This window comes from Crocodylus siamensis, chromosome 4 (assembly GCF_052110815.1).
Source record: "Crocodylus siamensis isolate JL-2025a chromosome 4, ASM5211081v1, whole genome shotgun sequence".
NCBI classification, from domain to species: domain Eukaryota; kingdom Metazoa; phylum Chordata; order Crocodylia; family Crocodylidae; genus Crocodylus; species Crocodylus siamensis.
The window spans coordinates 203,855,227-203,870,191 of NC_143398.1; the positions used below are offsets into that span (position 1 = coordinate 203,855,227).

General features: G+C 41.0%; 1 protein-coding gene across 2 annotated transcripts; it reads right to left on the reverse strand.

Moving 5' to 3' along the window:
• Window positions 1-1,143: 1,143 nt before the first annotated feature.
• CDCA7 (cell division cycle associated 7) lies at window positions 1,144-12,881 on the reverse strand. 2 transcript variants are annotated; one of them, XM_090045455.1, is made up of 10 exons: window positions 12,679-12,881; window positions 9,908-10,030; window positions 9,393-9,503; window positions 7,547-7,798; window positions 7,027-7,104; window positions 5,922-6,110; window positions 4,951-5,088; window positions 4,289-4,438; window positions 3,590-3,726; window positions 1,144-3,258 (listed from the first exon to the last, which is right to left on the reverse strand). In XM_090045455.1, the coding sequence occupies exons 1-10, from the start codon at window positions 12,697-12,699 to the stop codon at window positions 3,228-3,230; spliced, it is 1,230 nt and encodes a 409-aa protein (XP_089901581.1). In that variant the 5' UTR covers window positions 12,700-12,881; the 3' UTR covers window positions 1,144-3,227. The 2 variants fall into 2 exon arrangements, with proteins under 2 accessions (XP_089901581.1, XP_089901580.1); XM_090045454.1 differs by having other exon boundaries at window positions 9,908-10,033; window positions 12,679-12,880.
• Window positions 12,882-14,965: the final 2,084 nt, after the last annotated feature.

A 14,965-nucleotide genomic window follows, 5' to 3' on the forward strand; every position in this document is an offset into this window, starting at 1 on the left:
TAAAACAAAAACTAGTAAGTGACACTGACATATGGGCATTCCACCTAAAACACTTAGAAGGTCAGTAAAATGGGTTCTGGCAGGTGTTACTTTGTTGTTGAATGCATGATGTATGTGATGAACTAAATTTGCTTAGCATGGACTTTTATTAATAAAAGCCTTTACACCATCAGAAAGCTGGTTGGCTGCAGACATTCCACTGCAGATACCACTTTAAAAAAGTAACAAGAACAAACTGTGTTACTGACATAAGAAACATTTGCAATAGGTATATTTACTGATATCAGAGTGGCTGCAAGGTTTACCCCCAGGTATATTCTAGTAGGAGTATTTGAGTGTAAAGGTTACTCATGTGATTAAAGCTAACACACTATGACTTACAATATGTTTTTAAAACTAGGGTGGGGGTGTATGTGCATGCAAGCACGCATGCGCGTGCGCACACACACACAAATTGGCAGTTAGGCATGTGCTAATAGCAATATGACGACAAAAAATCAGTATTACAAGCTTTGAGAATAGAATTTAATAAAAAAGTAGCTAGTATAATCAACATCCTTACCTATTACAGTTCTTTTCATTCACATCTACTATATAGAGCCCCATACTATACATTCCCATGAAAAAGCAGATTCTTTTAACTGTAATATAATCAGTAGTATACAACTTTTTTCAGTATTATGCTCATATCCTTACATATTTGTTTGTTAGATTTGTTATCACTTAAATCCTAAAGCTTTGCAGTTACATTTATACACTTAAAATGTCCAGCAATAGATTTGTTAAGACAGCACCCCCCACCTTGAAATTTAATATGACATCTTCTGCTACTATAAGCAAAGCCATATTTTATCAAGTTCTCACCCTGTGAATTATAAGCCTTGCAGATCAGTCATAAGAGAAGCTACATCTTTAGGAAGGAGAAAAGGAACAGTCCAGAGCCCATCTGAAATAATTAAGAAGATTTCTCTTCACTGAATGGCTCAAAGAAAACTGAAAGCAGTGAAGGTTAGATGGCAATGTATATACATTTTTAAAACATCCTTTGATGTTAACACTAACCAAGCTAGCATAACACAAGAGTGGCTAACAATCTGCAAGAAAGTCACCCTGCATTAAATTAAAATATTTAAGAGGCAGAAACTCAAGCCAAAACTTTTATTATCAAAATAAAAAACTTTGTACAAAAGAGCTTCATAAAATCACACAGGATCTCTATACAGCATTTGTTCATGCAACGTAACATGGGTTACTAATATGGCATACAATTCTTTCAGACATTCTTGTACAGCTTAGCAATCAGGAGGCAGATATGGCAAATTAGAAATCAATAAACAGTCATAGCATACAGTCATCTCCAAAGTTCCCTCTTCATGAAACAGAGTAAGAAAATCTAAGATTTGACAAAAAGAAAATATTCACTCTACATAAATTTCTGCTAAATCTAGCCTTAAATTGTATGTTCTCAGCTATGGCAATTACAAGAAAATACTAGAAGCAGGTAGAGGAAACATGATTTTCAGGAAAAAAAACCGATCCATTTATAAAGAAAGTCTACTGGGGTAAGGATCCCAACTGCTGTTTGCCTTGAGGTGGGGGTAGGGGGCTGGGGGATGGAAATCTAGCTTAATACAATTCCTCCTGCAGGAAGATCTACAGAATTGAGAGACTGCATATGGCCAATGAAAACAACTATGCAAAACACTACTGCAGTAGAAAGGTCTAAGATCGCATCTTCTAAATAATTGTACTTAGAATTTAACAGCACCTTTGGAGTATTACATTCTAAATCCTTAAACTAATATGATAATATCATTGTAATCAAAAGAACAAGAATTTTTAAACATCTTCTGTGGCTTCTCAGATGTAGCTGATAGCACATTTCTTTCAACCATTTTCAGTACACAACAGTCTCTCCCAAGCAGAATACTAGAGATTTCCAGTTTAAGTCTTTGCCTTTAGCTATACATGTGGTTTCTTCACAAGGTCAGGCAAAATAGTTATTTGTTCAGAATCAGGCTATAGCACCCTATGAATGCATGCAGAATATATGAAACCCATTACACCTCCACTGCCACAATATTTTTAAGGCCATAAAGAAACAGCTGCCCTTTCTGGTACCATCCAGCTAAGTTACATGTATGCAAGTTAAAAATTCAAAGTTAGAGCTACACTACATAACTAGCAAAGTGTTTAATTCAAGATGGACCCCAGTCTAACTGGGCTTAGGAACAATAGCTTCCTCAAAAGAAAATTCAGACTCCAGTTCTGGAAACCATTTGAACTGATCTTCTCAATAGAACTGCCACATCTCTGTCTAATGCAGGGCTTTAAATCAGCCCTGTCTTAATCACTAGCTATGCACCGATGCAGCATGAAACAACTGATATGATCAGCTCCCTGTACGTGGTAACTAGCATTTCCATCAGCATAGTTATCAGTAGAGCTACACCAGTCTAGTTCCATTGTAGAGCAAAACATATAGGTGAACTGAAAGTTTTCAGCAATATTTCTTTCTTTTTGACAAGGGAGTTATAAGAGAACCAAAGCCATTTAGTTGGATTTCTACTCATTTTAATAACTCTGGAACCTGAAAAGTTCATGGCAGTCTGAGCACTTCATAAAGGCAAATGCTGGAACTTAATCCACTGCATGGGTTATTGTAAAAACCTCTTTTATTTGCTTTCCGTCTTTAAACTTGAGGGCAAATTGTGATATTAAAGATAAAGTTCTAGCTTCTATTTATTACTTTCATTTGAAAAAATTAATAGCTATTGCAGTCCAATCCAAATTAGCTACTTTAAACATGCTCACGGTTGATATGTACATTACTTTTTAAAATTTTTTAATGGAAAAGCCATTTAAAAAAAATATTCATTTAAAAACTGTAACTAAGACAGCTATAAGAACAGTTCTAACCTCTTGAAGCCCATTCCCTTTTAAGGGAGGGAAGAGGGGGATGCATCAGAGTGATGTCTACACTGGCACTGTCCACATAATGTAACTAGGAAGAGAAAGGCATCTATCCAACCACATATAAAAGGGAACATCAAACGCCAGTACAGTACTCCATTACAACTTTTCCGTATACAGCACAATTTACTAAAAACCATCATTCTTTTCTTTACCTGGAACCAGTGATCATCCAGAGGTTAAAACAATTAAGTACATACAAAAGTTTTAAAATGTACACAACTAAAAATGCTACCAAGAAGTTGGTCACAGCATCAGTCTTCCATTTCAAGTTCTTGTTTCAGGCTGTAAGACATAAGGATAACCCAGTTTTAGTAAACTGATCTGCTTTGCTTTAACAAGATTTGGTTCCCATCTAATTTAAATACATTAAATGGAACCTGGGGACTGTGCATTAACAGAAGCTCAGAGCAAGGTAAACAAGTACTTATACTACTTTTCATGTTAGCAAGAACAAACAAATTCTATTTCAAAGGTGACAAGATTGAGGACTAAGAGATTTACTCAGTACTTCAGAATAAATCAGTGGAAACATCAGGATTTCACCATTTCTTTTTTTGGTCTTTCACTGAATCCACAAAACTGGACCATGCCACCTATAAAAAATAGCTATTACCTTTTTAAGTAGGCATGAACGTTGTCGTAGCCATGGTACTTGGCCAGGTAAACTAGCACACCTGTAGCACAATGACCTTCCCGTTGTCTACAGAAGCTACAATTGCAGATTCCACGACAAGGTGGGCAGTGCCAGTTCTAAAGAAAAATAGAGAGTTTTTAAAGAAACAAATCCCAGAAATTCAGATATTCTTCTCACTGAATGTGATCACTACTCACTTCCCTTCTTTGGCCATTGACCCAAATAGTTTTGCATTAATATTTAATGCAGTAGAGAGGTATCTACAGTTCTTACTGAATCTACAAGAAGCACCCCAATTTCTTATCCTTCCCTTCCAGGACTAATTATCTCACTAAGCAGCATTCTTCTCCCTACAGCACCAGCACTGAAGTCAACCAAAATGAAGGCACTTTATTTTGCAGTTTCAATAACTTGAATATAAATCCAAAGGGCTTTGGATGATCACTCAGCTTCTATAACTGACCATTTTAGTTGTAGTTACAATGGTAACTACAGAAGTTCTGCAATACCCATTATGACAAACTATGTGACTGAGCCCTATAGCATGTGCTGCAGTATTAAAGGACATTAAAATTAGCTTCTCTACTGGAATACCTAACTATAGAGCAGTGATGCACTTCTGCAAATAGGCTTCCTGCTAAAATTAAGTACAATAAAGTGAAGTTAAAATTAACTTACAGGGTCCAGCAATGCAGTCCTGACATCTTCACCATATCTATTGCGAAGGCAAGGCCCACAGAACTGACCACGCACCCCTGTACACTCTGGGTTACGACAGTTTGTCTTAGTGTCTATGGTTTTTTGCCGACATTGATGACAGGTGGAGCCCTACAAACACAAATAGGAGACCTGAATAGTAAACAAGGCAGCACATTTAATTGCAATTAACCTTTTGACCACTTGGCTTTTGCGGTTAGTCATTTTACCAAGTAATTGTGTGTATGCTAGTGAATCTAAGAAGAAAAGTTTAACTGGGATAGCTGCCAATACCAATTTTAACATTACACATTAAGTTTATTATATTATTTGAAAGTCACTGGTTCCAATCTTCAGCACCTGTGATGAGTGCAAGTATTTGAACAGTTTTCGTGAGAAGACTGAAAAAGAACTTTGTTAGAGACCATCAAGAAAAAGAAAGGCACAAGAATAATTACAATCCCCAGTTCATATTCCTCTACTATGGGAGTAGCTCCATCTATCCTCAAAAGCAGCGTGTTGTTTTGAGACAAGCCATTCTTAACACACAGAAATCTGGAATTGCTTAATGCAATCCAAGAGGGTCTAAAAACAGTTATTTTATTGCACATAGTCCATATTTTACAGAATTGCTATATGCCTACCGATGCCTGGTTATACACTTTCTCTCGAGCAGACTGACATATGCTATTCAACTCCTCCTCTGTTATTTCTTCCACTGGACGTATAATATGTGGAAGAGCCATGGTACCACGACGGCCTCTCCTGGGACTTCTCATTTCCTGTTGGATGGAAAGGAATAAAAAAAGTTCAAGCAATTTTTCAAAACTTTGTTGTTGGTAAAATTACTGTAAATCCCCACCCAAGAGGTAGAGATTTTTGGAGCAGTCTAAGGAGTTTAGGATCAGTGGAAGTTGTGGGCTCAGTGAGATAATGCTTTTGAAAAAAAATCGCAACTGCAGTCTCCAGCTTTAGTGTCTGAACTGCAACAAACTAAGACTGTTGATAGATGCTGCATGTGTAGCACTACAAATGCCTGGAGGCACAGCACAATGACGGCTGCTGTCCCCTGCAGCGCTCAACTCACAATGAGAGCCCACCATGAGGTGGGGGTGGGGGAAACAGAGCTGTGAAATCCCCTATGCCTCCTTGGTGGTAAAGCATGCTGCTGAACATCTTTCTGGCAACACTGCAGCACTCCACCCACGGAAACAGGGAGGGAGGCTCTGCACATCTGTCCACCCCTCTTAGAGCTACATATTTGTAGCACTTCAAAGGTGCTGCAGCACATCTAGCATTACACATACACATCTGTCCATGGCCTAAGAGTCTATTTTTGGGGGGGTCCTGTTGCAGTGGAAAAAAAAAGGCAGTACCTCCAAAAGCAAGGGGAGAAAAAATGCTGTATAACCACAACCTCTGAATTTTTGTCCTTTATTAAGCTGTCTGTAGGCTGAATACCAACTCATTTTGCATGAGCTCCTGTTTTTCTGAATGAACCAAAAGCACTTAACCTGCATTTATTTGAGAAACAAAATAATATCTTAAAAAGTTTTTTCCAACTAATATTGTACTGAAAGAGATTAACCACCCCTGCCTTGCAGATTACACCTACCTCCAAGAATTCATCAGATAGCCTTCTCCTTCTCACTAACATGTACTTATCATCTTCTTCCTCCTCTGGTAATGGAGAAGGAGGACCTTCAATCAAGGACCTAGATCTTGTGTAAGGCCGAGAACTTCGGTCCGGGTTCCTTCTTAACATGCTTCTGGGAAATGGGTTTTTTGGAGTCCGCTTTGGTCGCTGAAAGAAAAAAAATTAAAGGTAAACAAAACCCTATCATCAAGAAACCAAACAAAAGCAGAAACCTAGTTTACTGAAGGGGAAAATAAGCACGACTACTTTATTTGGAGTTAATTTGCTTTTATCATTTGACAAAGTCTAGAAAACAGATCCTTTTTGCAATTCTGCCTACGAGATATGAATAACAATAATTCACTTGGTAAACAAAGTGTCTATGAGAGACTGTTCATATTTACACGCTTTATGGAATAAGCACAGATTTCACTGCTGCCCCCATTTCCAATGCAAGGTCACATACCCTGATCCTCAAATAAGGAAGTAGTACTTTTCAACACATTTTATTCAGAAAGACAGTAAGTATCCTCATTTCACAGTTGTGAAACTACAACATGCCAAGTATAAAGTACTTTCTCAAGGTCATACAAATCACTGAGCTAGGAGCAGAATCCAGAAGTCATGATTCCTAATCCTTTAACTTAAGCCCTGGGCTATGCTAGTTCATTAAGGAAACTGCTATTGCAGTCCTGATACACAAGGGGAGATGGACCCAAAATAGAATCCTGATTTTCAAAATGCTTAATAACACTAAGATCTAGCCTATGAAGTTGACCCCACACTCGTTAGCTCCGTATTTGTATAAACGTATTTACGCTGCATTGTATTTTACTGGCTTTTTATTTGCTTTTGCTTACTGGCACTTTCAGGTAATGATTTAACACATTCAGTTTTATAGAATGGCACATCAAAAGGGAATGGCAGAAATAAGGATGTTTGTTTTAACAGGTAATTCTGGACTTTGATTTACATGGTCTATTATGGTTTTTACTTGAAAAGGTCTTTTGTTTTCTTTCAAATGTTAGAATTAGACTTGTTCAGATGTCTACAGTGTAAGCCAAATACATGAATTTGTACTTACCGGACTGATTGTTGACAACATTTTTCCTCCAGTGAAGATACCAGAGACATTTTGTAACTCAGCCATTAGTTTTGCAAGCTAAAGGCAGGTACGAAGACAAGAGAAGAGAAGTAAGATACAGGAGTTTGTGTGCTATTACAGACTATTAGATTACAGCAACTGTCTGGAAACACAACTGTCCTATAGATAATGCAAACATATTCTTTTAATTTTAAATGTCTTATTTCACGTCCAAGTGACTTAAACTAGTCTGAAAATTATTAGGATTGCAGCCTAGTAATCCTAAAACACAGAATAAGGCTTCAGAATACACAGACATTTGATGAAGAATCTGTTTCGGTGCATGGATTTTCACACGCCAGTAAGAGTATTAGTGCTTGAAATTCCTGTTAATGTATTCCCATACAAATTCTCAATACATTTAATCTGTAAAGAAAGAAGAACTGCTTGGAAACTAAATATCAAAAAGAAACGGAAAAAAAGGAGAAAGATGTACCAAAGAACTTTTCTAGATACTTACCATTGCTTTGTTTTCCTTTATGTTTAAAGCTCTTTTCTCTAAAAATGTGGAGCCCTTTTCTTCAGAGTCAGAATCTAAGTCTAGAGAAGTTTGTGTTTCAGGAGCAGATTCAACCTCTTTCTTTCCCCTTTTAGACCTTCGAAGTGGAAACTTCATAACTACTTTTAGAGGGCCTGGGGGTCTTCCTCGCCTCCTACGTGGCCGTTCATCTTCAGCGCTCAAATCATTTTCCTCCGACGCAGATTCCAGTTTCTATTAAAAACCAAAACTCTAGTTTATGAATCACAGTGTGCTGCTCTACAATTATTTACAGTTTGGCAGGCATGTTTGAAAGAGGATGCCAATCTGCAATCCTGGGGTGGGGGAGGTCGTTTATTTGTTTGTTTGTTTTAGAGTTTCAGGTCCTGCTGCCTGGGAATCTGTCTAACAGCTTTTGTGTTTTTTTGCAGTGCTGTCAAATACATAATCTAAACACACCAAAGAAATGAGCTTCTCAGTTGCTGTAGTTATCTGCTAATCTAGCAAATAAGGTGAGTCACAGAGAGAGAGATGCATTTTGAGCAGAGGGCCTTGAGGACTTGATCTTACAAGTGATTATACAGTTACAGAAGCACCATTACCTGGTTCTCAGTGCAGGATCAGGTCCTGCATTTGACAACTGTCAAAGGATTCATTGCAAGTAGGAACTTTTTTCCAGGACTAGACATTAATGTCATTGTCATCTCAAATCTAATGGGATACATTTAATAAATATTTTTTCAGGTCAGTGTTCCTACGCTTATTACTGTAAAACTTTCTTTTGATATCAGTGAAAATGATTTTATTTATTTAATCACATTGTGACCTTCTTTTCAATTCTATTTTAGCCAAAATAAAGTTGATGCTCCACCAATATAATCCATCCAACAGGCTATGTGACAGTATAGTTCTTTGTCTTCCTGTATATACCTCTTGCTCACCCATTTTCATGTGCTTCTCCCTCTTTTTTTGGCGCTCTGTGCTGTTATGTTATTTATTTTGGATATATGCTCTCTTTCCATAAGAAAAGCACCTACTCCTTTTCTTAGGCTAGTTCTTGAGGCATTGTAAAAATAAATACCTTCAGTAACCCAAACTGTTACAGGCAATAAGGATATAATGCTCTATGATGTGCTCAAACACGTTTTTGTAAGTATTTTGCAAAAATACACTTGCTCTTGCATTTTGTAGTCAAGTAAAAGCAGAAAGGGGGATTAACCAGCTATTGCTATTTCTACATTGCCTACAAAGAATGTAGAATTTCCTGTGCTGTTTCCTGTTAACAGTACAAACTGCAGGTATGATTAAATGTCAGTATGCAGACAAGGTTCTCTATCAGCTTATTTGAAGCTTGGATTCCAAATACCATCCATACTTTCTGATAAAAAATTACAAATAAAAAGATAAAGTGCTCGATTACAGAACAGGCATTAAAAACAAAAAACAAACAAAAATCCATAAACAATTCTAATAAGTAAAGTGTCAAGCTGCACCATATTTCAAACCTAGAAAACAACAATCTTATGAATGAACATTACATGCATACTCTTTTTCTTCTTTTAATCGTTAAAAAATAAAAAACAAAAGCTGTTTAACAGCATCCTATTTCAACATTGAAGTTTAACAATACTGCAATACTGCTTCTTTATAGCAATATTTGAAACTTGTATTTAAGATAGATGTATTGCTCCCCCCATTAAATACATATGAATATATAAACGACTAAAGGTTTTAATATTAAGATGTTTGGATAAATTGTCTCAGATGCTGTAAGGTTTCAACACATTCTTAAAACTTTAAATCTAGCAAATTAAATCAGGGATCTCACCAACACATCTTGAATCTCGTTTTCTGAAAAACCACAGAATGATTCCTCATCAGAGTCCTCATAAAAAATTTTAGCCAGTTCTTTCTTGATATCTGACCTAAACTTGGGTTTCTGCAAGAATAAAAATAATAAAAAATACAACATTTTTTAAAAGAGCCAATTTTCTCCAAGCAGACAGCAAATCACATTTACAAGTGCACTACAAGAGAATAGCTTTTGTAACAAAGAAAAAATAGTTTGGGGATTTACAAATGGTTTCAGAATTGTTATGGCAAATCATCAGGCATGTTAGGTTAGGCGACATTTCAAAGGATAGAATAAATAGCTAATCTCCAACAATTACTACCTAGAAGCACAAGCAAAGAGTGAAATGAAATTACAGTGTATACTGTAGGTTTATAATAACTATGATACAAAAATGTAAGCAAAAAAAGCAGTTTTAATCATGCACAAAGCATATGGGACATTTTCAACATTTCACATTCAATTTTTGTTTATTCTTGCACTGTACTTACAGTGTTTGCAAAATTATCAGAACCAAAACTGTCACAACTGTCATCAGAGGAAGATGAGGTTTCCATGGGGATCAATTTCATATTTCGAAATGCTCTGAAGTTCTTTCCTGAAAGATTTCTTTGCTGCTGCAAAAGGAACATGACAATACCTTTAGTATATAAAATTACCTGGAGTTATAATAGCTTTTTAAAAATGTACCTGCGAGGCCAAAGCCTCATCAAATTTACCTCCGAGACCACACGATGGATATACTTTCAGTTACCGTGCAATACACTACAACCTATTTTATACGGACAATGACACGTAGGGACTTTCTTATGCAATTATTTCTTAACTATTTATGTGTGAAAAAAGCTACCAAAGTAAAAATCACATTTCCCCACTCAAAACTCTTTAAGCTCTACATATTTAATACCCTGTTTGAAATTTTGGATTATGATGGGCGTCTAGGAAAAAAATTTTTTAAAAATTTCTGAGGTTAAATACAGCTAAGTTTGAGCAAGCATGAAATAGCACGATAAGGAACACCAAAACAAATCATTGTTTCTGTAATAGCTGTTATTTTATTAGGTACGTTACTGGTATGTAACATCTGTCATCTCCTGCTTAGTTTTAAATATATACTTTCCCTAGTACTCTTAAGTATTTTTAGTTAACTCTGACAAAGTTTTGCTACATACAGAGATTTAAGTCCACATCCATTTTTATGTTACAGAACTCAGAAGTTCTTGCAACAAGAGTGACTGATGTGGCTGGTGCCAAACTGAATATACTCCTATGGTTCCTAGCATTTCTCAAACCAGTCTCACCAAGGTAAAACACAGAAGGAACCTGCTTAAAATTTAACAAGAGTGCAGAGATTTAAAAGATGGCTGTGCCATTTGTTGAGCCTGGGTACTGTACACCCCTGTACGAGTCATAAAAAGACAATATAATTTTAATAATCCTACAAGAACGTTGGCCTCTCCCCCTTTCTTCCGTAGGCTTGGACTACACAAGTTCTGCCAATTAACGAATGTCGGTTAGGAGGGTAAAAGGGAAACTCTTGCCAGTATAATCTGCATCTCCACTAAGGGCTTTGCTTTTGCAGCAGCCCAGCCAACCTTCTTAAGCAAGAGGGCAAGCCAAGAACTGGTTATTTGCATTAACGCCCTCCCCCCGCCCAAAGCAGTCTCTCCTCCTGAGGAAGCACACCATTTGTTCCCACCCTGGTCCTAAAGAAGACTGCCCCTAGAGAAAGGGAGACCATTTTCTTTAGCAATCTATCAGTCATCAGCAAATACTCCACACTTCCACCCTCCTTGACCTTTCCCGCTTCTCTGATTCCAATGCAACCCCACCCATTTGATTCCTTACAACGCTCTCTCCCACATCCAACTTCTGGTAAAGGCAGAGATAGCTTTATAGAGGAAAAAAGTTGGTAGTAGGCATATTGCCTTTGGTACAGTAATTTGGGCTCTTAACCCAAGCTCCCCCTCCCATGCCACTAAAGCCAAGCAGCCTGAAAGATAGAAACAAGCCCATCCCACAGGCAGCCAGGTTTGTTTCTACCTTACAATAGCCCATACCATTCCCCGACCTCTCACCCCCAGCACGGACAGTTTGTGGGAATCCCAATTTTGTTTGTATTTGCAGGCACCACGGAAAACAATTTGGGGACACAGACCAGCTAGATCCTCCATGTCACTGAATCTCAACCAAGCTGCTGTGGCACCCTTGAGAGCCTCTCAAGGGTGCCGCGGGGGCGCCACGCGTTAGTGCTGTTAGGTGTGCAGGCAGGATTCACAGGATAAACCCAGAGATTTCTAATACAAGGCTGTGGCATTTAAAACGGTCTGACCTATTGTGGTCTTCCCAGTCCTCTGCAACAGAAAACTTGCTCCATTAACTTTCTGGAGCCAAAAGCAGAGTGCAAACTGAAAATATTTTCCAAAGGCTGCCTGGAGGCTTACGAGGGGTGCCTCCAGCCTAACAAGGGGTACCTCCAGCCCAAGATGTGTTGAGAACCAGTGCTGTGGACCACTTCGCACAGCTCCAACCCCAGACAACCAGGCCACAACAGCATGGCTGATTCAGCTGCAGAGACAGACCCAGGATGTCACTAACCCAACGATGGGATGGGTTGGGTTGGGTAACCTTTGTTACACTCGAGGCACCCTTCAGAAAGTGCCGGTTCTTAGTTTTCACCTCCTTTTTGACTGTGGAAAAGCAGTAAGAGCAGCGTTTCTGCTGCAGAAGGCGACACCAGCTTTCGACCCCCTGGATTCCTACTTGAAAGCGCTGGGTTCACCTGGCACACCGGGGGGGGGGGCGGGGGGGGCAGTCTGAGAGGATCTCCAGGCAGCCTCGGGGGCCGCACCGCCGGGCCGAGGATCAGTGCCGTGCGGAGCGCGGAGGCTGGTCCAAGGCGCCGGCAGAAGCCTGCACGTGGCGGAGCGCAGCCCTGAGCTGAGGCTGCCGCGGAGGCAGGAGGAGCGCGCCAGGGAAAGAGCCAGCGGCACAAGGATGATGCCCAGCCAGCTCCAAAGGACAAGCAGGACCCCCACTTCCCCGTTCAAGCCGCTGTCCCCCGCCGAAGGAAGGTGAACCCAGCGGTTGCAGGCTCCAGCCCCAGGGCTCGGCTCCGGCGGGGTCCGATGCGGGGGCGGCCAGCCCAGGACCCTCGTCCACCCGGGATCGCTGCAAACCCGGCGGCGACGGCGGATCCCCGCGCTAGTCTCCACAGAGCCCCGCCGACGCCCGCAGCCCCCCTGCACCCGCCCCCCGGTACCTGCAGGCCGAAGGACTTCATGACGGCGGCGGCGGCCCCTGCTGCGGTGCTGGCGGCGCACGCCGGGCTGGGGCGGGGGCTGCAGACTCGCGCCAAAGCAGCGCGGGGCGGGGCGGGGCCTGGGGGCCCTTTTCCCGCGCTGGAGCCCGAGTCCTGGCAGATGCACCCACCACGCGGGTGGCGGGGAGCCCCCGGCGGCGCCCCCGGCCCGCGCCCGCCTGCCTGCCGCGCCCACAGCCGTGCGGGGCTGCGGCGTGTGCGTGGCGGGGGCCGCGGCCGGGCTGGTGCCGCGCGCGGGCGGGCGGGCGGCCGCGTGGTGCTGCCAGGGCCTTTCCCTGTGGCGCGAAACGCGCCCCGCGGGGGAGCGGGAGTATTTGCATGAGGGGAGGGAGCGGCGCGGAGCCGCGACAGGGGCTGGCGACGAGACTGCCGCCCCCCGCCCCTGGTCTGCCAGCGGGGCCGGCCCGACCCCAGGCCCCGGCCGCGCTCGGGCAGTCTGGCCGTGCGGACCTCGGCTCCGGCTGGGCGCCCCGAGCCGCTCCGAAAGCGGGGAGCCCGGCCTAAGCAGCCGCGGGCACTTCAGGGTTTTGCCCAAAACCAAGATACGTTTTGGGACGCTGTCCGGGATTTCAAGCCGCCTCCCCTGTAATTTGAAGGGGTTTGAAGTAAAGACCAACACAAGGGACCTTTTTTAGCGCTGTATTTGGACCTCGCATTCCCAAGGATCCCTCTTTTCTAGAGCTGCTGGGGGGGGGGCGGTGTAAAATAAGCAATGGAGAAATTCATAGATTGGAAGGGGCCTGGGAAGATGATCTGATCCAGCCCCCTGCACCAAGCAGTAAAGACAAAGGGAGTGAGGTCATCATCCAGTCTCCTTTTGAAGATCTCCAAGATAGGCGATTGCTTGAAGATCTCCAAGACAGGCGATTGCACCAGCCCTAGAGGTGCGCTTTGATTTAGAAATTGAAGTGCTAGGATCAAGACCTACTTTAAAAAAACAAACAAACCATCTTTTTTGCTTTAGTGAATGAAGCAGTATTTGAGGGTCAAGCCAGAGTTGTCAGTCCCTTTGCAGCCTGGTTTGGGAGCAAGGTGCCAAATAAGTTTGCGTCCCTTGACAGGGAAAGGGTGGAAACAGGGCATTTTTGTGTCTTCAGACATTAAATAGGACACAGTTTTAGGACTTTACAATAATTCAGAGAAGGACTCCGAGGAAATGGAGTCTCTGCTCTAGTGTGTGGTTTTATGTAACATTTGTAGTATCTTGTTAAAGCAAACAGCTAAAAAAAAGAGTTCCACAAACTACTAACTTTGGACAGGTGTAGTAAGGAGACTATAAGAAGCTCCATTAACTTCTTCCCCCAGCAGAAGATGCATACCCTCCATGTCTCCTGAAATGCTTAGTTTACGCAAACGGTTTGGGAGATGATTGCAATGCTGCAGCTACAGTTAGCATTTCCATTACAAATTCCTAAACCTTTACTTCAGGCTGAAACTTGGCAAACTCCCAATGGCATCAGTAGTGCAGAACTAGGCCTTACTGCACGTGTGCAGCACACACTCAAACCTGCTACAGTGTAATATGAACCAAGAATGATCTCTAAGCCAAATCCTTAAGTAGGCCACAGTACAATAGAATACAACAACACTAAAGAAGTTTTTATGCTTTCTCTGGTCATTATTCCTTTGGAGCATGCTGGCGTCTGACATGTAAAAGAATCTCCATTTTATATAAGCCCTTAATTACATACTTACCTGCACCACTGGCTTCTAAGAGTAAACAGAAAACCAGATGAACTAAAAACATTCTCTAGAAAGCAGATTGCACTTGATACTCCTAAATCCGCATTAGTGAAGGATTGCCACCCAGACAGGTATTTTTTTTCTTAGAATTTAAATTAATTTTTTAACTTTTCCAAAAAACAGAACAAAAAGGAAAAATCTACATAATGCAAGTGTTGGCACAGAAAAAAAAATCTACCAATAAGAGCATTTATTAACATCCAGAATCTTGAATATCATCAATTGACACTGGAAAAATAAGGTCACTCGCTTTTTTTTTACCTAGAGAAAGAGAAAAAGCTATTAAAACTATTTTACCAGGTTTGCGCCAAATATTCTTAATGACAGATGACTTGAAGGCTTTCTAGCCTCATAGTGGATTGCACCTGATATTCTGTTTAAAGGTAAAGTCTAAAACAACATATTTAGTCAGATTGGCTTGAAAAATAGTAGCCAGGATCAGGGACTTGGGTGTGTCAGGATAATTTTGAAACACTTTAAACAA